The sequence below is a fragment of the Micromesistius poutassou genome, assembly GCF_964030765.1.
Source record: "Micromesistius poutassou genome assembly, chromosome: 17".
Lineage (NCBI taxonomy): Eukaryota > Metazoa > Chordata > Actinopteri > Gadiformes > Gadidae > Micromesistius > Micromesistius poutassou.
Window position 1 is genome coordinate 8,428,894 of NC_140287.1, and position 23,127 is coordinate 8,452,020.

Below are 23,127 nucleotides of genomic sequence, written 5' to 3' on the forward strand. Positions count from 1 at the left end.
TTTATCAACCTCTCATCAATCCCATTTTCCCTTTTTCGTCATTGGCATGTTTGGCTTGCCTCCTTTTCCTTTTGACCCCGCTTTTGGTTAACTTGAAGTCTGGCTTCCCGTTATTGGTGTAGTCCCTTTATGAAGGTGACTACCTCATGTCTCTGCTTTCAATTTGCCCAAACCCTCTCCGTCCCTCTCTTCTCTTCCACTCAGTGTTCACATGGCACTCGGCTTACAAAACAACAGTGTGCGCTCATTCTTAACGAGCCGCAGGGCTGTCTCTCTCTTCCATGCTCTTCTTCTTACTCCTATTTACCCTGCGCGGCCTTCATTGTACTCCTTCCTCCCCCTCTCCGCCCCTTCCCCCAATTAAGCTGTGCACACGTGGGTCCGATCTAGCTCCCTTATGCTAAGGTGCTCCTCTGATGGTGTATTCATAAGAAGTCCAGTCGAAGCAAGAGAGATATGCACACACACACATGCGGGGAGGAGCGGGCCGAATTGAAAGCATCTGAACCGGCTTTGGATCTCTTTCTCTTTCCAGCGTTGTTGTCTTTATTTTATTTTCCTCCATTCCTTCTTGCTTTCGTGGCCCCGGCCCGATGCCGTGCACTGCAGGGATCTCTAATGCGTTAGCCTTTTATCTGGCCCTCTTCAAAGGCCGGGAGGAGAGCAGGACCATATGTGGATGGCACCGCGTATTGACCGTGTGCCACTGTTCCACGTCCATATCACAGCGCCGTGATCTGCCCCCCCGCCCCACCCATCCCGTCGGCTCCGGGCGATAACTCCAATGCACTGCGCACACTCTCTCCCCTGGACTTGTTCGCCGTCTGAAGAGCTACCGTCTCAGATGGAAGAGAAGCTCAGAGACCTTAGTTCGAGGGTCTGCATTCGTGTCTACTTAATGACGACGTCCGAAATGTGCATTTCAGCCTCTAAGTAGAAAACAGAGAAATGAAATACAGCATGAATATAGAACCAAGTCACCTTAAACAGACACTTCTGTTCCGTTTGCATGGCCGTCATTCACACGTCATCCTGTCTCAGCCGCCAACGTCCTGTGTTTTCTTCCCGCAGGAGGAACAAGCACGGCTGCGAGATGTGTCGCTGCGTCAAGTGCCCCCCCTTCACCTGCGACAAGCACTGCAGCGAGGGCTACCGCCAGAACAGGAAGGGCTGCTCCGTCTGCATGTGCAAAGGTACGTGAGCTGCTTCGGCCAGAAAAAAAACATCCCCTGATGGCCATCAGGGGATGTGCCACTGCCACATGGTTCCGCCACGGCGACAGCGACAACGACAGGTTGTGCGTCAACGTGGTTTCTATTTTAAACGTAACGGCTTCGCTGTGAGCCGGGGAAAGGTTTTGACACAGGGAAGACAGGAGGCGTCTGTACGGCGGTCTCACTCTGTGCTGCCTTGCTCGGTGGGCCTGGTTTGCCCGTGACCTTTCGCTGTGCCGGTGTGAAGCCCTTTCTGTTTGCCTCTTGGGAGCCGTGTTTTCAGTTCGCTCCGTCCTGGGCCCCAAGTGTTTGGCTTTAATTAGATTCCCAGAAAGGTTTGAAAGACAAATATTCAAAAAGAGATGTTTATCCTCCACCACGATTTATACAACCTGTTTGTTTTTCCTTTTTTATCTGTTTTAGAAATAGCAAAGAATATACTTGGGGTGTTTTTTTCGCCCGTTGCACAAGTGGCTGTCTGTCTTTAGTCGACGCAGAAGCCTTTTCCAAATAACTTCTATGTTTACCTGGTTTAAAAGGAGGCTGCTAAAATCTTTTATAGGAATGCTCTTGTTTTTGCTTGCTGGAAGCATCTTTTTTTTATCAGTGGAGATCCACATGAACATCTGTAGGACATGGTGCAATCCATTGGCAGGATCTCCTTTGTTCCAAAACACGATGTATCCCATGGAGCTGAGAAAGCCCGGCAGTCCAGAGTTGAGAACAAGCAGAGGGACTTTTGGAGACAGGCAGCTATTGGCAACTCAGGCGATTCCCTAAACACCTGACGTCTTCCATCAATCAAATCATTAGGGCTGGAGGGTGCGCTGGGGAGGGGACAGGGCTAGGAGAGAATGCTTTGAGTAGCTGCGTTTTGTGAATCGATACCACAGGGAGGGAAGGGGCACCAGTTAAGGGGATGATCTGCCACTTCAGTGGTGCGGGTAAAGGCATGTGCCCACCCGGTGGAACCTTTAACTAGAACCCTCTTCCCTCGGCTCCTCGTGAAATTGGACCCAGGGTGGCGGCAACATGGGCCCATTCCTAGTGTAAAACCGTTTAAAAAAAAATCTGTTGCCTAATGAAATTTCCATGTCCAATTCATGAGCGGGGTTCCCTGGCCGTGGCACGTTACAATCCAGCGAGCTTCACTCAAGACTTTTCTTCACCCCGGCCGTCCAACTGTCCAGCTGCTCCCCCTCAAGTTCACCACGTCCCGCGTTCTTGTCTCTTGCCAGAGAGCGGACGGCGTGGGCCTCCTACCACCACCACCTCCACCACCAGCACCTCCGCCATGCCGGTGCCCAGCCAGTGCTTCACCTCCAACGGCCAGCGCTACGAGGAGGGCCAGAGCTGGCACGACGGCTGCCGCGACTGCTACTGCCAGTCGGGACGGGAGATGTGTGTGCTCATATCCTGCCCCGTGCCCAGCTGCTCCAGCCCAGTGGTCAGGCCAGACCAGTGCTGCCCCACCTGTGACGGTTGGTTCTTTTTCCCGGTCCTTTTTTTTGTGCTGTACCCTAGAGAGCCACAAACAAGTCAGCAGATGTGTTTTTTCTGAGGAAATTAACTGAATTTGGAGATAGGGGGTTTTCGACTTCTGTACCTTAGACGGTACACTATCCCGCCCCCCCCCCAAATGCATTTGGATGTACATACATATATACACACACAATAAACAATATGAATACACAGAGAGTTGGCATTGCCATAAAACAATGTGTTCAGCCAAGGCTCCACATTAGTCTTATCTCAACAACCCGGCCTTCCCCATCCACTTGCTTGAGATGGAAGGAATGCGCAGTGATCCACATCCACATTTTTTTCTTCATTCCTGCCTCATGCTGGATATTTATGGAGGTGACTCAGTTAGCTCTTCAAATATTTAGGGGCCAAGGAATTTCTACTGTTTTCTCCAAAGTTAAACACCGTTTGCAGCGAAGAGAGAATAACCAACGTTAACTCTTCCCAGACGTCCCCCTTCTCGTCCACTTCAAGAAACCGAATTAGCCCCTTTGCGTTATTGAATACAAAGAGGGGTGCAGACATTTGTTCCACAGCCCACTGTTTACGTTGGCTTTGTGTCACGTCGTTCCACTGTGTCTGACGGTTCAGGGTTCAGGGTGTGAAGGGCACCAGGTGAGAGCCACGGATCTGTTCTGTTCCCCTGCAGATGAGTCGGGCAGTGGACAGCCCGTGGGCATGGACCTGTGCAGAGCTCCGGGAGGGGAGCTCTACGTGGAAGGGGAGACCTGGAACCTGGACGAATGCACGCAGTGCACCTGCAGGAAGGGCCGGGTCCTGTGTGACACCGAGGTGTGCCCGCCAGCCCTCTGCCCGTCGCCCGTCAAGCCGAAGGGGGCCTGCTGCCACGCCTGCTCAGGTAAACAGTGGGGTCGATCGCATAACACGTTTTCCAGGGTCCCAAAAGGGTACGCAAGAGAATCAGGAATCCCTCCTGGAGGGCTGGAGCTAGGGGCAGCGGTAGCCGGGGGGTAACGGGAGGTTTTGAAACCAAACTCCTCAGATCAGCATGCGGTCGTGGAGGGTCTTGCGTCACTCTGGACGTTTTTTTATTGATTTCAGGCACACAAGCTGATAAAAGAATCCAACCCGGACTGGTTTGGGCCAGTTTACTATTCAGTATCGTCGGGAGCCACTGGTTGACGCACATGTGGCCCTAAACCGCCGGGTTGAGACCACCAGAGCTCTGCTGGCGCTTCAGAAAGCAAGAGATCTCAAAGGCTCTCTCTCTCTCTCTCTCTCTCTCTCTCTCTCTCTCTCTCTCTCTCTCTCTCTCTCTCTCTCTCTCTCTCTCTCTCTCTCTCTCTCTCTCTCTCTCTCTCTCTCTCTCTCTCTCTCTCTCTCTCTCTCTCTCTCTCTCTCTCTCTCTTTTCTCCCCCCCCAATCATTCTCTGTGTTCCCCTAGACATCAGAAACAGATGGTACAGGCCAAAACGTCAAAACGTTCTGTGCGTGCATGTATATTTATATTTCATTTTAAATCTCTGCAGCTGCCCCCAAACAACCCTTCACTGTCCCGGGCACTTTGCAAAACAACACATCCCAGCACTCCGGAGCATGAACCCCGGCATTCGGAGAAGCATGACTGCTCCTGAAAAGCTGCTTCTTGGGAATGCCATGCTGCCTTATCATTGCATCAGCTTCCCCCCCCCCCTAACAAAAAGCAGCTTGTCAGATATTCATGGGGCTGGTCACTAGGAATGTGCGAATAGCACACATCTCCACGACTGGCCCAGGGGATTTATGTGTACAGTAGTGTTGTGTGTGCGTTTCTGTGTTTGTGTGCGTGTGCATGTGTTTGTTTGTGAGTGTGTGCACTCTAACCAGAGCTTTCGACAACGGGAACATCATGGCTACAGGGTTACTGGGAAACAAGAGATTGATAAGGGTGCAGATTCAGATGACAGCCAGCATATGTGTCGTCAGTAATCTGCACTTCTGTTTGTGTTTAACATACAGTATCAGCTCTTATCTTGAACGCCGCTCTGGAGGCCCAATAAACGGTTGTGGATTAAGATGTTTTAGTGCAGGAATTAAGTGCAGAAAGCATACAGGACGGAGATGCCTCCCGCCACCTCCTTTTGATTTAAGGCCTCAAAATGCCCTTGAATCCAAGCGGACTCGACCGGACACGCGCGCCGATGCTCAGTTTCCCTTCACCTTCACCTAAGCTCAGCCACAGCGCTAACCCTTCCCTGTCTGTGTGTTTCCGTCCATCCGTCCACAGAGGAGGACCAGGTGAGCTCCCTGTTGCCGGTGAACACCAGCCAGCAGGAGTACTGCATCACGGGGGAGGGAGACGTGCTGCTTGCCGGCGACTCCTGGAAGCCCAACGCCTGCACCAGCTGCACCTGCACCAATGGCACGGTGGAGTGCTTCTCGCAGCGCTGCCCCGCCGCCCGCTGCAGGGTGCCCGTCCTCCGCAAGGGCCAGTGCTGCCCCCACTGCCTGGGTGAGTGGCCCGTCGCAGGGCTGGGGCCCCAGGCTTTGTGACCCCCGCTTGTATATATGTGACCCAGAGCTACAGTATAGTGTCCAGACTGTACACGCTACAAATGGACCGCTGTAGCGCGTACAGTCTGGACGCTTTAGCGCCGGGTCACACACGTGTACAGTGCGGAGGCTGTAGCTCCGGTGTGTGGTTTACGTGTGCGGTTGTTTCCGCTGAAGTCTGTGTACCCGTGATAGGAGTTATAGCTCTGTTGCGATGGTCTGATGGGCCGCTTATGCCAAAGAGAGAATGGTACTCGAAGCTGTTAAAAAAAATAGCGTCAAAAATACATGAGGCTTGTTTGAAAAGTCTGGGCCGTGTCACTGGAGCTTGTCCTTCGATCATAATCATAAATCATCGAGTGAAAAGTTTACACGTCGAGGGAGTGCAGGTCGGACGATGTGAGTGGAAACGTGAATGATTCTTTGTTGCGTGTTGTGTATACGTACGACTGCAGTGCCGCCCGCCACACTGGCGCTACGCGAGCAAACACCGTCACTCGTGGCAACATTCCACGGTGACACACACACACACACACACACACACACACACACACCACGGTCCGACGGCTCCGAGTGAAAACATTCCTCCGGCATCCGCACATTCAACACACGTGTTTCCTGTCTGGCTCTGTATGGCAGCACAGGAAGGCCAAAGCCCTCGTGTCAGCTTTTCCTTTAGAGGCAAAACACTCCGCACAGGCCACCATTGTTCCCAGGCTAAATCGAGGGCTGGTTTCACCTTTGTTTTGGTTGTTTTGCACATGGAGGGACAAAATAGAAATCCGTAAACATTCATTATCAAAGGGAAAACTTCGACAGCAACACAAGTCGGTGTTATGGGTATCACTGCATGGCCTGGTTCTCAGTGGCGTCCGCTGATCCGTGTTTGTGTAATGATCCGCCGGGCTGTTTGTGTGTCCAACAACAGAGGTGGTGGTGATGATGACGACCGCGCCCGCCGCCGCCGCGTCCACTGCGGCCCCCGACACCCGGGCACTCACCACGGTGCAGAGCGTCCAGTGGATCACCACGGCCACCACCGGCGAGCCCCCCGTCGTCCCACTCACAGGTGACTGACCCCCCCCCACCCCCTCCCCCCCCCCCGTCTCTCACCGTCTCTCCATCTCTACCTCCACCTCCATCATCCTCCTTCTCTGGAGAGGAGGACGGAGCGTTGGTTGGAGCATGATTAAGCCCGGTTCTCCATCCATCAAACCATCCATCCATCAATCCATTCTCCATGTTTTCTTGTTTGTGGAAAAACTATTGATTGGACGGTTTCTTCATACCATTTCAGCATCTTGCGTTGATTCCCTTTCGACGTGTGCGCTGGTGGGGCCCCTCGATTAAGGGTCCCAACCATTTCATCAGTGATGACACACATTGACGTACATTGACGCACATTGAACCAAAAGTCTGATCCAATTATGAAGCAAATCCTCATAAATCCACGTGGCGAAAAACAATGTCAGGTCACACACACATCGCTGGCTGTCGTTTTTGTTGTTCTCAGCGTGTGACATACTGATCCAGGGTCTGTGCCAGCCGCTCAGCAAGAGTTTAAATAGATGAGTCGGATCACAGGGGGTGTCGTCATGGAAATGGAGACGGCTGGTATTGATACTGTTTCCTCTCGATTGCGCTCTCCTCTCCAGATGCCCCCCGCTCGGGGGAGAACTACCCCAGCCAGACGGAGATGGCCCACATCTACCAGTCGGCAGCATGGATACTGGCGGCGCTCCTGCTCATCATCATCGTCTTCATCATCGCCGTGCTGCTCCTCAACAGGAAGAAGAAGTGGCTGCAGATGTCCTGCTACAGTGCGCCCAAAAAGGTCAACGCTCTATGTATTTTTTTTGTTTGTTTTGTTTGTTTTCATCGTGTTGAGAAGAAAATGTGGCATGGAGTAGAGTAGACTTATAGAGTTATCCTTGAACTTTGAATGTAATCACTTTTTTTTAACAGAACCTCAAGATTTATATATACATATTATACATTATCCAATCAGCCAATCAGAAACCGTATATAAAATACGATCAAACAATAAGATACAATCTCCCCCTGTGACCATCGAGGCTCATGTCTTCCATTGTTGTCCTCTCCAGACGGTGATCCTGAAGAAGCACGTGAACAAGAACTCTGTGGTGTACATGGAGCCCTCCAAGGAGAACAAGTTCCAGAACGTGAAGAACGACTGTGGGATCGTCAACTTCTCGCCCGAAAGCAGCTCTCCGTGCGGGGAGAGGATGACCATTCCCCGGGCCAAGCTGAGCATGAGCAACGGCAGGGGTCTCCACTAGAGAGCCGCCCCCCCACCCCCCACCCCCAGCCCAGACACCTACACCTTGGAGCGGAGCGAGCTCTCGTTTCCAAGGCGATTCATCAAACAATGCACTGTGGGACTGGCTACGAATGCCTCAGGTGGCGCCCGCCTGTTTCCTGTTACGGTCTTTCTATGGGGCAATGCAGCAGAGGGACCTCCAGAGAAGACCAAACAAGTGACTTCTATTGCTTCTATTAACTTCTATTTTTTATTTTGTTACTCGTGCCCAATTCATTTAAGTCTGGACTTTGATCATGGCCAGTGAAGTAAGGGAGAAGATAGAAGATTCAAACCAATCGGGATGTATGGATGTAGATGGACCATTGGACACCGCCAACCTTGGCTTTTGGTGCAGAGAGAACGGTAGGCTGTCCATACCAGAGATGGCCTTCGACTAGGAACTTAACGTACACACCGTCGCTCTTTATTGCCACCCTGGGAACTGGAACTTTGAGTTGATGGGGTGACATACTGAAAGCTCCTGGGCAGGAGTGGGCTGTCTGTCGGTTCGAGGCAGGTTGAGAGCCTGTTATGCTGTCTTAATGCAGCAGTGCTGTGTCAGTAAAAAATAAATCCATATTCCAAGTTGGATTCAATTGAAACATTCAAGCATTTACTATCAGATGTCAGTAGCTTTACACACCCACACACCCCGAACTCCTGATTTAGAATGTGTGGTTTCCATCATAGGTTTTTTGTATATTTTTACAGTATTTGTAATAATAGTTGTAGTGTTATTCCTGGCCTGATGTTTTTACTCTGGGTGTCTCTGTGGTGGCCAGGTTTAAAAAGAAAAACAAAAAAAAATGTAATCACCTCCACCCGCTCCGTAAGCCCAGGAAAGAAACAGATCCTTTCCAACGGAGAAGGGGCATCTTCCATTACATGACGGATTACAATATGCGTGCCCTTCCACTGGGAACACCATGCCAACATACACCGGACCGGGAGATGCATTACATATCTGATGTGGTGCTTGGCTTCTGGAAATCTATCTGGAACACGGTATGTGATAGCATTTGTGCTTTCCACACAGACCGATTCACCCCTGGGCTGTCCACGGACGCAATCGATCCACAATTCCATGGCATGGTTTGGACCGTGGCACTTGAAGAGGATTGCTGGGCGAAAATAGCTTTTACAGCCTCCAGAAAGAAAGAAAAAAGACGAAAGAGTGCCAAACAAGTCTTTGGGGATGTGTTTGATGCCAATCCCTTGTTTTGATATAATTATCACGTTTATTTAGACCTGTATGGAGCTACTGTTGTCGCAGAATGCTAGAGTCGGTTGTCAAACAAAGCTACGATTCCATCGCCTTAACGTTGCTCTTCTTGCCATCTCATGTTTTGATTAGATTTTTACTTCAGCCAATATTAAGAAATATATGACAAACATAATATATACATTCATTACTCAGATGAACAGATTGTATGTGTTGTACAGCATACGGTTGTCAATGATTGTTATCAACTCCTTATACAGGCGAGCTACTAGTAAATTATATGAAGTGGGGGCGTCGGAGGGGACTCGTTTAGGTGTAAATAAAGTTATACATTAAAAAAAACATTGGAACATACATGTTAAAGAGACATAGCACTTTTATTAGGAGCCAGTGTTGTTTGTTGTTTAAGGGGTTTTGTTATGTTGTTTTTCTTTTAGAATGCCCACTGCCGAATACTAAGGGGATTAAAGACCTACATCGAGGATTTAATACGTTTATGAAGCACATGTAGATACCAAACCACTCCAGTCAACGGCATTGTTGCAGCACAGTCGGGGATTCAAACCCAAATCAAATGGAGGGGAAGTGAAAGCGCGAGGCAGGGTCTGTGTGAAGCATCACAACATCACATCCAGGGTTCTTACAGGACAACTCGCATCACAGTTTCCGCTTTGATTTCCTGTTTCTCAATGCAAAGACCGCTGCACCGCCGAAAGAATGGCAGGTCGGTTTGAGGTCCATTTACAGCCATGTTTTGTCCGGGTGTTTCGGTAGGTCTGTCCGTTTCAAATCATAACCATGTGCTTTAAAATGAAGAAATGAGTTTGTTCAATCTAACGCAGTTCTCTGTTCTTCTATGTGTTTAAGAGAGGATAGTTTAAAATAGTGGGAGAGAAGATCTTATTTATTTTTTCACATAGCTTTATTTATTAATACTAAACTATAGTTTAAGTTTTGTTTTTTTTCTTTATCTTTTTGAAAAGACAAAAAGAACTTTGGTAGCCAAAGCTGCTGTACATTTTAGACATCGTAAAAAAAAAAAACATTTACCATTTCTATCTACTATACCCTGTACAAGCTTTATTTATTTCACCGGTGAAAACTCTGTACATATGTTTCCTAGATGCTGAACTGTAACATTTACACCTATTTTGAAAATAAATAAAACGTGTGATACAACGTGGTCTCTTTGGGCTGCAATGCTTGGGTAATCCTGTTTGATCGCTCTGTAGTCCTGTTAACCACGCCAGCTGTTGACATGCATTCTGGGAAACACGCTCATCTGGCGCTGGCCACTTTCCTTCTGGTATCTCGCTAACCTTTCAAAAGTATTTAGTAGGGGTAGCAATCTAATCTTCTGCATTTCTTATCTCAACTGTGGGACGGATGAGTAAAACAAAAGACTTGTTCCAAGTTGTTTTCTGTAGACCACTACACAAGCAATATTCAAAGCAACGACCCATGCACACTAGACCTTGAACCTAGCTTATCTTTAGTGACCCCCCCCCCCCCACACACACACACACACACACACACCAATTAGCCAAGTATGATGGCATTCTCACAGAGATAACAAAGCTTTCTAAGAAGTATTCATGTCTTCATCTAGTTCCAACAGTGCTTTGAATCTAAGAAAATGCACATCGGTTAACTTTTGCTTTGATCGATCGGTTGTATTGGGGTGACTGCCAGCAGCCTCATTTGTTTAAAGTGAAATTAGCCATAATCCAAGCTTGGAAATGGCTCCAACATATGTTTGAATTTAAATAGACCGCATAATGAGTTCAGAGGCTTGAGATTTAAACAGGGTCACAAGTATTTTCTTTTCCCAATATTTAGGATAATCACAAGCTTATGAGGTAATATTCCATTATTCAGTAGCAGAGAATGGGACACAGGCCATTCTCTGAATGGTCCAAAGGCCAGCGATGGCAACAGTCGCCATTGTTTTCAAATAACCGGAACCACGACAGAGAGCAAAATGAGGGAAAATACTGATTTATTTCTCACACTTCACATTTTGTCACTTTTTAAGAAAAGTAAAAACGATTTAATCGATTGTTGAAAGCTCGTTTTCTATTAAGGCAGTCAAGTCCAGTCTATACATTATGCATGGAGAGCTTCAAAACACTGAACAAGGTTTTGGTTAAAACCAAATGATTGTATATCATATTGTATATTAAAGAAGAAAGCTGTTTCGTTATCTGTGCGTGCGTGTTTACCTCTTTTCCCCAAAGGTAAATGTTTTTTTAACCGTTGCAGCCTCCTGCGTTGTAACAGGGTCTGTGTAGAGACGAGCAGCCGAGGCAAACACACACACTGGGCCTCGCTGCTCGCTCCGGCGCCCCCAGCCAGTGTGGAGGCTCCACTCACACACTCACACACACTCAGAGGAGAATCTTGTAGTAGTCATCCTTGTAGCTGTAGAGCACCACCACGGCCAACCTGTCAGAACACAAAGAGACGGCATCGCTCGGTCAGATCGGGGTTCATGGGTGGGACATTAACTAGGGATTGGGACAAAATATCTATACGGCGATATATAGTCGCCCTTCTTTGTGCGTTACGAGACTCGATATACTGACTTCAACCGTCAAAGACCCCTACAGTCGGAGGAACGATCGCAGGTACACAGGTTCAATTCTAGCGATTCCTCAGCGTAGACTCGCGTGGGACCCGATTTGAAATCAGTAATGTTTGAAAGGAAATGAGGACATTGCATGCAGCAGCAGTTGGCCCGTACATCCGTCTCATGGAGGGAGATGCAAGAGAAAAGCTCTGGCCCCTCTTGTCTTCAATGGCCCCCACAACATCTGTATGTTCCATAGTAGAGCACGCCACCATCTGAGCGTGCACAATCATGGTTGAGATAATGAAATTAAGCTATGCCGGCCATGAAAGGGCTTTTGTTAGGAAGGCTGATTCTTGGCCGACTTCGTTTCTCTGACTTTAGGATTCCCATACTGCGTCACAATGCATTTTCTTGATTGCGTGCACATTTTACTTTTCCATGTTCACTGTATTATTAGGGAGACTCATTCCATTCATTGTACCGTCGACGCATCCTACGCGGCCTAACTCTGCACATTTCACATCTCCCACACACGGGCTCTTCCCCCGAGGTTTTCCTTCAGTTTATTTATCTCAGGGTTCCGGTAACCTTCGAAAAAACTTCGAAAGATCCGTGAAACCCTTTTAAAATCGGTTGGCTACCAACGGACAGGCATGAACGAGCACGCACACAATAACCCAGACAACAAGGGGAATGGAAATGGACTCTGATGTGGCTGCGAGCGAGGCCAAACAATGCCCAGACGCTGGCTGCTTCGTGGGCTGCCCGCCTGCTCTCTGAACACTAATTAAGCGGTTACCGAACCAGCTTTAATTGGCCTTGCTCACGTCAGTGGCAGCGGCGGCCGTGTGCCCTGAGCGGCCGTGTGTCGTGAGTGTGTGAGGCGTTATGGTGCCACAGCAGCGTGTCTGAGGGCCCAACAGCTCTGTCCCCTTGATGAGGGGGGCCCCCTGAGGAGCCCGGGTGGGGCCATGCGATGGTGCTTCGCGAAGGCCCCCTTTGCCCCCCCACTGCTCGTACGCCCCCCCCCTGCCGCGAGTGTTTCCGCATCCCACGAAAAGAAACCACGCAAACACACACAGAATATCCTCATTGTTCGTTCACGACACTCATTTATCAGTTGGATCCCCCCCCTCCCCACCCGCTCCCCCCCCCACCACCACCACTCAATGGCGAGCGAAACACACACCGCGCCGCGCGCACACACAGGAAATTGCAAACAACTGGCTCTGTGGAGGCTGACGGGAAGCCGGGGGTTGAGCGCCTTTGATTCCCTTTGTGGAGACTCCATTCACGGGAGAGAGAATCCATCAAATCCCCTCACCGCTACGTTGTATGGACATTTTTTAAGCGTCACGACACGGAGAGAGCCCCACGGACAGAGGCTTTGGTTTTGTGAAAAAGACTGCTGCCTAGGAGATCGCCTACATTACCGCCAGCGTGTCCACAAACCACCGTGGTGACGGGCAACACAATAAACAGTGTTCCACGGCACACTGGCTGTATTAATCCGCCGGCGGTGGAGGGGTGGGGGGGAGGTTAAAAGCCAGACATCAGAAGACCAAACAAGTCCAAATCCCCCTGCAGATTTCACCTCAGGAAATGGGATCAGGTGAGCATTTGATGTTCGACAGGCAGTAGTTATCCGGCTAACGTGGCCTGCGTTGCTTTTTTTTCTTTTCTTTTTTAAGTATAACCGGGTCAGCCTCACGCCCGGGAGTCTGTTGGGTTTGTTCAAAGCATGTGGGTGGTGGCGGGTGTCCATAAAAGGAATGTCTGTGTTCCACCAGCACCAGTCTAAAGCCTTTTCCTCCCTCCTCGCAGACACATCATCATCATCATCACGACCGGTGGGCCCATACCAGAGACAGGCCGCACTGTTGTGCAGCACGCAGCCCAGCCAGACAGTAGCCAGACAAATATTACTGCATACCAGTGGAATAACAAGGGGTTTGGGGTTGGGGTTAGCCCCGGGTTAGCTCGGGGGGTGTCGGGATGAATGGGAGAATGAACTGTGAACATTTCCTGTGGCCGTTGAAAATAGTAACTGTCGTCGCCTCTTCTAGGAAGTCTCCCAGTCTCTCTGAGCAGTTCAGGGTCTTGCTCTGATCACATCCAGGCATTGCCTGCACTTACTTACTGTCCAGTCACTTTTTGTTTGACTAATTTCCACATGTCAATTCAAAGTCGATGCAAATAATAATAGTAGGAGTGGCTATAGGGTCGCAATTGTTTTCAGATTGGTCTCTTCTGGACTGGACACACTCGAGTAGATAAGCCCACTCAAACAGACCCACACACTCACTTCTTAACCATCTTGAGGCGGTGGATCTCGTCACAGATGGACTTGAGGTAGCGCTGCTTGGGCAGGCGGGACAACAGATGGCTGACGCTGATGTTGAACTGATCCTCGCTTTCGAACTGAGGAGAGAAAGGGATGTTAGCAGACGACCTGGAGGTGGAACCAAGGTGCAGGGTTCCATTCCTACCTGGAAGGACCCTGGAGAAGAGGCCTATCCTCTACCTGCTCCTAGGCAGAAGGCCTGTATCTCAATATGGCTACACTGGTGAAAATAGCTTAGAATGACTAAATTAATGAATAAACATGACAAATAGTCTCGATAGAGAGTGGAATTTGTAGTGGGTCCCATTTTGTTCAGCCATCGTTTCACTTTGCATTTGAGGAGTCCAGTCTCCATACGTTCTTTCCAAAATGTATCTTGATCCGATATTATTTTGCTCTGTGTCATAAATATATTATATATATATTTCTCCACTCCCAAGCAGCTGACGAGACTTGAGTTTGAGTGGCCACATGTAAAGGTAGGACAGGCTTTTCCTGTCCTACCTGGCTATATAGCATATTGTCATGTGTGTTTCATATGTATATACATTTATATTAATAAATACAACAGAGGTACAGCTAATTCAACGCTTTCTCACACAGTTCACACAATGTCATGGAAAACCTAATCTTTCTTTGTGTTTTTCACCATTTAACGGCCTCGTCTCCATCCGCCTTTTAATAACTCTCTCCGATGGAAACCGGCAGTTTTTGCGAGTGTTGTTCTGCTCAGGAGTTTGGAATGTGAACATTAACACCTATTTAGGGCGTAGTGTTCAGACTAGGAACTTTATTAACTGGCCTGTGCAACGTGTTGCTGTGCCTGGGGCCATCTGTCTGTCTGTCTGCGTGCGTCGCAGACTTTGGGAGGAAACCGGGTCCGTTTATGTCTGCTGTCGGTCCGAGAGGTGTTCCCCAAACTCCCACTCAACAGCCCTGGGAACGCACTGTACGTTTTGCAACCCGGGATTCCCTCTTCCCGCCAAGAGCGAGCGAGGGAATACCATTGTGTTCCTTCCTGGTCCCCTCCACCCCTTCCTTCATTGACTGCACCGCAGGGGGGGGGAAAACCAACCTCCAGAGCCAGGAAGTTGATGAGCGTTTCCTTCTGCAGGTCCACCTGCGGTCATAAACACAGGAGAACAATGAGAGAGATGGACACAAGCCGAGCACGGCCCAACCTTATCGCAATGCCACATTACATTCCAACCGACGGAGCGGAAAAAACACAAGCAACACTGTGCTTTCTGCAGGAAGTTTGTTAGCGATGCCCTCCTGGAGATAAGCTGCGACTGCTGCAGCGAGCAAACAACCAGTAGCTTACAGCACGCACGCACACGCTGTGCGATCAGAACATTGCGCTCCTTCATAAAATAAAAAATGTGGGGACTAAAGCCCGGGATATACTTCAAACGACAGGGGGATGTTCTTGGAAAATACGTTTTTGGATGAAAATGGGCCACAGTCGGCCAACAAACTCAAGCAAAGCATTTCTAGGGTCGAGGCTAGAGAATGAGGTTAGCCGATGGAGGCACAGAAAGCAAGGATGACCACTGGTTGTTCATTATATCGTTCATATAATAATAATAATAATAACAATAATAATATACTGAATTTATATAGAGCTTTTCTAGACACTCAAAGATGCTTTGCAGTGAAGGGGGGACCCACTTGGGTGCTACACGGCAGCCAATCGGCGCCAGAACGCTCACCACACACCAGCTTGAGGTGGAGAGTTAATGAATGAGCCAAATATACAGATAATACATAAACAGACATGTGCTGAAAATGAATATCTATGTTAAACCATAAACCGTTTCACAAGAACAATTTGACAAATGAAGTATTCTATGAGTAAAAAGTTCACCCGATTTCACCTCAACATTTCAGGAAGCTGAAGTATCTTGAAGACTTGAACTCAAAACAATTTTCAAACTTATTTTTCAATGTTTTTTTTGTTCCCCTGGGAACCAATTGCAACAACAAATTAACTTCAGACGAAAACGCCAGCAGCCACAATTGATCTAAATGATGTCTCTGTGCTGGGAAAGCCAATGTTATGGTGTTCAACTGTTGTTGGTCAATTATAGTTGAGAAGCATAAATAGTTTTGCATTGTTTATGTTTTGTTACTCTGTATTACTGTGCCACTGATGCCATCTCTAACGGGCATGGAACATTTATAGGGAAACTAAGACAGTGTATTTTCTCTAAGAATACTTTACTGCAAATCAACCGTGAAACTATAAATAAACATATAGTCGTTACATGCAGTGAAAGGAGAATAACTACCAATGATTTATGCTATTCATTCTCTGCGATTTCACATGCATTCTAGAGATAATAATTGTGGTGGGAAAGGAGAGGTTGGACGGGAGTTCAAAATGATGCACAAATAAACGACTTACAGCCAGAACCTCAATGTCGCTGTTCTTGTTCTGCAAGTTGCTACCAAGAGTCTGCAATCTGGATTGGATCTGAGAACAAGAAAGAGAGAAGGAGCCCAGAGGGGAGGAAGAAAGGAGAGAGAGAGAGTGTGTTCCCATGATGAAGACAGAGCAATGGAAAACAACATCAAAAAATAAAAGAATCTTAAGCCTGCCTATACTCCTCCTCCTCTTCCTCCTCACACGGACCTCTTCACACAAAGCCACGGGGCCACAAGTCCCAAACGCTATGCTGTCTGTGACAAATATCAAATATCCCAGAGAGAGCGGGGAGAGACTAACCAGACGGAAGTGGGCAAGAGACAAGGAGGAGAGCTGGCCAGACATGGACAATACGAGGAGAGAGAGAGAGAGAGCTGATATTTGCAATCAATCTTGACTGAGGACAGAGGAGTTGGCAGTGAGAGGAATATTCCATCATGAGATCTTAAGGCTCCAGACTGTTCTCTCACTCTCTCCGTGGGTCTCACGCTGTGCTACAGGACTGGACCTGGTGTGTGTGTGTGTGTGTGTGTGTGTGTGTGTGTGTGTGTGTGTGTGTGTGTGTGTGTGTGTGTGTGTGTGTGTGTGTGTGTGTGTGTGTGTGTGTGTGAGACCTGGGTCTCATAGCGTCGCCTGGCGCTGGAGGGGACCCTCTCCTGGCTGATGACGTTCACATTCACCGTCCCAATGCTCCCATGCTGCTCTGATGAACCTACACGCACATGCGCACACGCACACGCACACACACAAACACACACACACAAAAGTACTCACTAACTACCATCTCTCCTGATGTCATTCTGCTGAAGGCCTTTGTTAAATTTTCCAAAAAAGCCTGTTGCTTTTAACGGCGAACCGCGAGGCCGCAGCCACGCCCATACCCGGGGGGACGGCTCTGAAAGCGGCCGTGTTGAACAATGGTTCAGACCATTAAAGTGTGTCTATGTGCATGTGTCTGAAGGGGGAATTGTGCAGCGCAGCGGTGTGAAATCTCACACTTCGGACTTTAAACAATTTTGGGGCTCATTGAGAAAGTCATTCCGGAAAAACGACCGGTTCAGTCGGTTCAACGTCTAAAAATATAACGTCCAACGAGCACACATCTCCTCACAAGCTTCCTCTGTCCTACATATGCAACCAACTCATTTGCTGAAGTACAACCGTGACCTTAACGTTAATCAAACGTTCCTTATAGTCGTGATATGAGATTTTTTATCCAGATCTTCACCCCCCCCCCCCCACCACCCCCCATGACCTGTGACCTTTAACCCCGTGCTCCACACCACTGTGTATTTACAGTGTATTCATAGATGTTGTACGTTTATGGCAGTGGGAGCACCAGGAGGGTCTTCAGCAGGGCTGCTCGTGGCCTTACCTGAGGAGTTGGGGACGGAGCCTTTAGGGTTCTGCAGCGAGATGCCTTCACAGGTTTCCCTAGTGGGTGTGTGGGTTGAGAAGGGGTGGAGATGTGAAAGACATTCATCACAACAAGCAATTATCCTCCTGCTTTTCTTTTAATTTAAAGTCGCACTGTGTCAGATTGAGCCGCTCCTAGTTAGTCGGTAATCTCGGTTCCAGAAGTTTGGTGATGCTAAAGCCAAATATCTGGAGGGGGAGAACGCACCGTGTACCAGCAGGTGGGGGTGGAGTTACGCAGGGTTTCCTGTTTCCTTACGGAGATATTTGTCCGGAATCGGAGAGAAACTCATTCGAGAATGGCAAGATGGAGGTTTCAGAAGACTAATAACAACAAATGTATTTCTACATTTTCTACAACGTATCTCTACACTCAGCTACTGTCTGAGGGACGTGAGTGGGATGGGTTTTGGGAGCGTTTGTAGTAAAAACCTTGTAAACAAAGACAAAGGTAGGGGTGGCAGGAAATTCTTACTTCTAGAATATATATTTATAGGATGTGATTTTCTTGATAACATTAAAATCACTATCGGCAGCACTGACAACAGATACGTCCGGTCTATTTTAGGTTTTCATTTTATTTTAGTTGAAATGTTACACAGTGCGACTTTAAGCGAGGGGTACATTGGACGGGGCTGACAATCCGTTTGTTTACCTGCCGCTCTTCTCCTCTAACAAGCGGGTCCGGTACTTCTGGAGGACGTGGTCCACCAGTTCGCCCTCCGGAATGCGTTTCTCCGTCTGTCTGTCCTTCTCAAAGGACTTCACCTGCAGACACACATTCGGCGAAAAGGTTTCGCATTGCGTGTCCCCGTCTTTCTCCTCGATTAACGTAGCAGCGCCGACATCTCACGCGTAACCGTGAACGCCAACGAGCCGGCGCCGACTGAACGTCGTCTCACTTTTTCCTTCCATGTTCAAGGTTCTTGTTTAGCTGGCTGTGCCTACCCTGATGAAGTTGCCCTCCTTATCAGAAACCAGAGCCATGGAGGGGATGCCAGCCTGCCTGCACTGCTCCAACAGCGTCTCCTGAGACTACAAAAGACACAAGGGGAAAAACAGTAAACAACATGACATTCTCACCGAGTGTGGAGTTTTCCGCTGCCGCCAATCAACACGGACCCCCGCTCTGGTTGTTCAGGAGTCTAATTTACCAGCAGACGAAAAAAAGGCAATTATCGCAAGTCTCGCAAGTGCTTTTCCTTTTTCTGCGCAGGACCTCTGCTGTGTAAGGGGGATGATACAGGATGATGGGGGAGGGGGGGGTTGGGGGGGGACACGCTCCGCTATGGTGGTGAGGGGGGGCATGCCGCTTGGCAGGCTGCCATTTTCTGTGTGCAGTCCTCAGAGGACGCCGTGGGTCCGTCCGGCTGACACATGGAATCCAGTCTGGACAGATTTAACACAGTGTGCTGAGAGCTAGTACGCAATTGGCCGGGGGCCTAGTGTCATCAGCGACCCCCCCGATGGGGTGACGTGAGCGGTTGCGGCCCTCAGAAAGCCTAATTCAATTGGAGAAACATTCAATAAAAAGCCAATTCCCAATTGCCGCTCTCCCCAGTCGCACTCGCTGGCGTGTCGGGCCAGCCCAGAGACACACGGACGGGTGACAGACACACACTTGGCCGCAGCCCTTCCAGTGGAAACGTTGGAAAACATCAAAGCATGTAAAGGAGAGTGATGGCGGCCACGTGGCGTCCCATTCCTCCACGGGGGCGTTCGGCGGGCCAGGGCTCTCTCCTGGAGCCCGTGCACACAGACGGCACCCCTAGCCCCGCTGCCAAGGCCTGTGTGTGCCTCTGTGTGCGTGTGCGTGTGTGTGTGTGTGCCCAGCTCAGTGCAGCGCGCTCAACCATGTCAAATGTGGCTGTGTGATTTATCCTCCTCAGACACGGCCAGGCGTTTGCATCTGGCCACTCCGTCACACACGTCTGACCGAGTGGCACCGAACAAGCCCTGCACTGTGTGTGTGTGTGTGTGTGTGTGTGTGTGTGTGTGTGTGTGTGTGTGTGTGTGTGTGTGTGTGTGTGTGTGTGTGTGTGTGTGTGTGTGTGTCTTCCCATCACGCTAGCGCCGAAGCGTCACATTTTCTGGACGAAGAAAATAAGTAAGAGAATAAAAACAGGCAACGCCGGGCAGCCGGCAGCCGGCGTTGCCCAAAGGCATGCGGGCAGCTTGGAGCCACATGTCTCCTTGGCTGAGGTTGGTTCCAACCAGTGTTGTTTTGTTTTAGATTTTCTTGAATCAGTTTATATTTGAATTGCATTACTGTATTATATTGTATTTCCAGTGATATTGAATTACGCTTCAGTGTAGTTTCAGTTTTATCTTCAGGAGTTCTTTGTCGCTGCCGTTTCAGTATCAGTTTGCAAGATCCAATTCAATTAAGTTTCAGTTTTAGTATCAGTTTTGTTAAAATTGCTTCTTTTTTTTTTTTAAACAAATCATTAAATCTGCGTTGTTCTGATCCATCCAAGTGCAAAGTAAAAATTCCAACTTATTGAAATGATCCAGGTCTTGGGCCACGGAGGTAAGCTTAGATTAAGGGCAAGTCTCGCCTAACAAAGGCTGTGAAATGTAAACAAGGAACCAAAAAGGGCTGTCCATCTGTATCACCTTTTTATTCCCTTTTAAAGTCCTCCGTTGCAATTCAGTTAACTTTTGCAGTGCCACATTCAGTTTCTATTTCAGTGAACAGAGGGCTTTCTCCACCAGCTTTCGCTGATTTCAGTTTCAGTTTCTGTGAACTACAGATCACTCTGGGTCCAGCCTTAGACATGCGCGGTTTCAACGCACTGGAGCCAATGAAAGCTCCAACGAGGGGGTTCACCATGAGTAGACCACCCCACTGCCCCGCCCCCCGGTCCATCTCAACATGGGTTAGGCTGCGGTTCAAGGGGATCCAGGTCCATATCGTCCACCTAATGTGGGCCTGGTGGGGATGGCCGCAAGGGGCCAGGCTGCCTGATGGCTCCATACGTCTCAGGAGCCCGACGTCTCCCGTTTCCAGCCAGGAGGAGACCTTTTGGAGGTTGAGGTGACCCCGTGGTGTTTTTTTTGCTTAATCCATGTCCAATTATGTGCAACAATGAAAACAGCGAAACCTAAGAAGGCTGTCATTGGAAAAGAGAGAGAGAGGAGAGAGAAGAGAGAAGAGAGAAGAGAAGAGAGAGAGAGAGAGAGAGAGAACAATGACAGGTTCTATTGAGGGACGGATTAAAGGAAGAAAAAAATGAAAAATGATGGGACTTTAGAATAATCACAGGTGGTGGAAAAAAGAAGACGCTTCAGCAGAAATACAAAGCCAGGGACTGGAGAAGGGTGGGGATGCTGTAATAACACACCACTTATAGACACACACACAGATCACTGTCGCACAAACATGGAGAATGTGACAGAGCTGTGGCATCGGTTCCTAGGAAGATCGTAGCCCTTTCCCGGAGAGCGCCAAATAACTTTACTTGAGTGGTCGAGCTCTTTCGTGATTATTCTACCCAATCAACCCGTGGTTTTCCTCAACACACACACACACACACACACACACACACACACACACACACACACACACACACACACACACACACACACACACACACACTAAAATGTAGCTCAGGTAGACAACTCATAACTTCAGCTCTCCATAAGTCCTCTTAATCCTCGTTAACGCTAACCACAGAAGAAGAGGGGCACACTATTCTGCTGTCTACCGCTTCAGATCCCAACCATGAGCACAATGGTGCGCCCTCTGCAGGAGAAGTGCTGTCATTACACAACAAACAGGACACATGGTTTGAAGATCTCCCTCCATGTGGTTGAAGGCCATGTTATTATTAACAATAACCACCATGGCAGTAAGTATGTGTATCTGTGGCCTATTGCAATGAAAGGTTCCACAAACGGCGCCCATAAGGCCCAGTGGGCTAAACCCAGTGCATTCACTGTGTCTGGATGTCTGATGTCTTCATTATGAACCGCTCACAAGGGGCGCAACAGTTTTGCATCAAATGTGAGCCATACTGGTGCTATTATTCCCTCCCCTTGTTTTTGGTGCTGGCCAGTATCCCTAACCACAACAGACCACCTGTGGTGGGCATTCTTGAGGAAGATGCTCAGCATGCACCTGCTATCCGCTGAAAATCATGAAAGAACATCACAGCATGCTACCCGGGATAAAAGTGTCCGCTAAATTACTCAGCAGTACAACATGTGGAGGAGGAGGAGGAGGAGGAAGAGGAGGAGGAAGAGGAGGAGGAGGCGGAGGTGGAGGAGGATGATGATGGTGGTGTTGAGTGAGCACCGACCTGTGAGACGTCATAGACGATGTCGGCGGGCACGCCGGCGCTCCACAGCTTCTGGACCACGGTGATGGCGCGAGGGACGGAGGTGTGGCCCACCGGCACCACCAGATAGTCAAAGGCGCTCACCACCGGCTAGCACCAGCAGAGACGCAACGACAAAGTGTTGTATGTTTAGATTTACAATTTAGGGCGAGACGCTTTTACACACATTCACATACTGACATACAGCGGAGTCAACCATGCAAGGTGACGGCCAGCTCATCACCCAGCCAGGGACACTCAGCGAGCAGGAGCCGGGGATCGAACTAGCAACCTTCCGGTTACAAGTCAACCCGCTCCACCTCCTGAGCTAAGCCGACCCCCAAGCGCCGCTGGTGACACTTTGATAAAAGCGAACACCAAATACATGTGAACATATATACATTTGTTTTGTTATTATCTTCATAGAATGCTCAAAGACTGTCCTGTGGTGAGCTGTTCCATGAACCAAGGCGAGCGAATAAGCACTGCTGGTGCTCCCGTCATATTGCATGAAAAATATAAACCTAAAATAACTTGCAGTGAAGCTAAGAGGAGTGATGATAGTTATTAGCATGTCGCTAAAAGTGGCAGAGCCTCGGGCAAAAAGGCATCATTAAAGTTGAAAACCTGTCTGCTGCACCTTCATTATAAATAATGATGAATATCAGAACAGCGCGTGCGTGCGTTTGTGTAAGCTCACCGGCTCCTCCATGCTGGCCATGGCAGCACACACTTTGTCCAGGGCCACACTGGCCCCTACTGCAGTGGGGGCCGGGGTGGTGGAGGCTGGCCCGCGGAACTCCAGCACCTGCCAATCAAACACAATCGACACAGGACCTCACGGTCAGACAGCCCTCCCGGATGGACTGCCTGCCTGAGGAGAGCGGCCGTTTAAGGCATCGGCCAGATGGGGTCCACGTGTCGATGCTCCCCAAGAGTGAACTTAAAGCAGCATGTCTGATAGTGGCCGTAAACGCTTTAAGCACTGCAGCATCGTTTTAGCACTGGCATGTCAGTGAACGCTCCTCCCCGCCAGACTTACCGACCCGACAGCAAGGCGATCAGTCCTGCCTTGCTGTGGAGTCGGTGGTCCATACGGAGACGGCCAACTGCCTTGGACTGACACCAGTCTAAGGCAGGACTGGTATCAGTCCTGCCTTGCTGTCGGGTGTGTACTGCGTATGTCGCACCCCACCCCCCCCACCCCACAACTCTGGCCTAGTGGGTAGGAGGCTTTAGGAACAGGGGTTCAGCATCTTGCTCAAGGGTGCC

The 23,127-nt window shown here is 49.2% G+C and overlaps 2 protein-coding genes across 3 annotated transcripts in view; one reads left to right on the forward strand and one right to left on the reverse strand.

Moving 5' to 3' along the window:
* LOC311361990 (cysteine-rich motor neuron 1 protein) overlaps positions 1 to 9,901 on the forward strand; it is a 38,181-nt gene extending 28,280 nt beyond the window's left edge. For both annotated transcript variants that reach the window (XM_084481784.1, XM_084481785.1), the window contains exons 9-15: positions 1,072 to 1,193; positions 2,453 to 2,695; positions 3,388 to 3,597; positions 4,966 to 5,190; positions 6,160 to 6,300; positions 6,887 to 7,065; positions 7,337 to 9,901. In XM_084481784.1, the coding sequence (XP_084337910.1) occupies positions 1,072 to 1,193; positions 2,453 to 2,695; positions 3,388 to 3,597; positions 4,966 to 5,190; positions 6,160 to 6,300; positions 6,887 to 7,065; positions 7,337 to 7,531 (1,315 nt within the window). In that variant the 3' untranslated portion in view covers positions 7,532 to 9,901. The remainder of the gene's footprint in view (positions 1 to 1,071; positions 1,194 to 2,452; positions 2,696 to 3,387; positions 3,598 to 4,965; positions 5,191 to 6,159; positions 6,301 to 6,886; positions 7,066 to 7,336) is intronic.
* Positions 9,902 to 10,787: 886 nt separating this feature from the next.
* Positions 10,788 to 23,127, reverse strand: part of eif2ak4 (eukaryotic translation initiation factor 2 alpha kinase 4) — a 28,158-nt gene continuing 15,818 nt past the window's right edge. Inside the window, exons 30-39 of the mRNA XM_084481808.1 lie at positions 22,556 to 22,663; positions 21,838 to 21,966; positions 18,485 to 18,571; positions 18,192 to 18,304; positions 17,496 to 17,554; positions 16,735 to 16,832; positions 16,100 to 16,168; positions 14,768 to 14,812; positions 13,654 to 13,769; positions 10,788 to 11,221 (exon numbers count right to left, since the gene is read on the reverse strand). Coding sequence (XP_084337934.1) covers positions 11,164 to 11,221; positions 13,654 to 13,769; positions 14,768 to 14,812; positions 16,100 to 16,168; positions 16,735 to 16,832; positions 17,496 to 17,554; positions 18,192 to 18,304; positions 18,485 to 18,571; positions 21,838 to 21,966; positions 22,556 to 22,663 — 882 coding nt within the window. The 3' untranslated portion in view covers positions 10,788 to 11,163. The remainder of the gene's footprint in view (positions 11,222 to 13,653; positions 13,770 to 14,767; positions 14,813 to 16,099; positions 16,169 to 16,734; positions 16,833 to 17,495; positions 17,555 to 18,191; positions 18,305 to 18,484; positions 18,572 to 21,837; positions 21,967 to 22,555; positions 22,664 to 23,127) is intronic.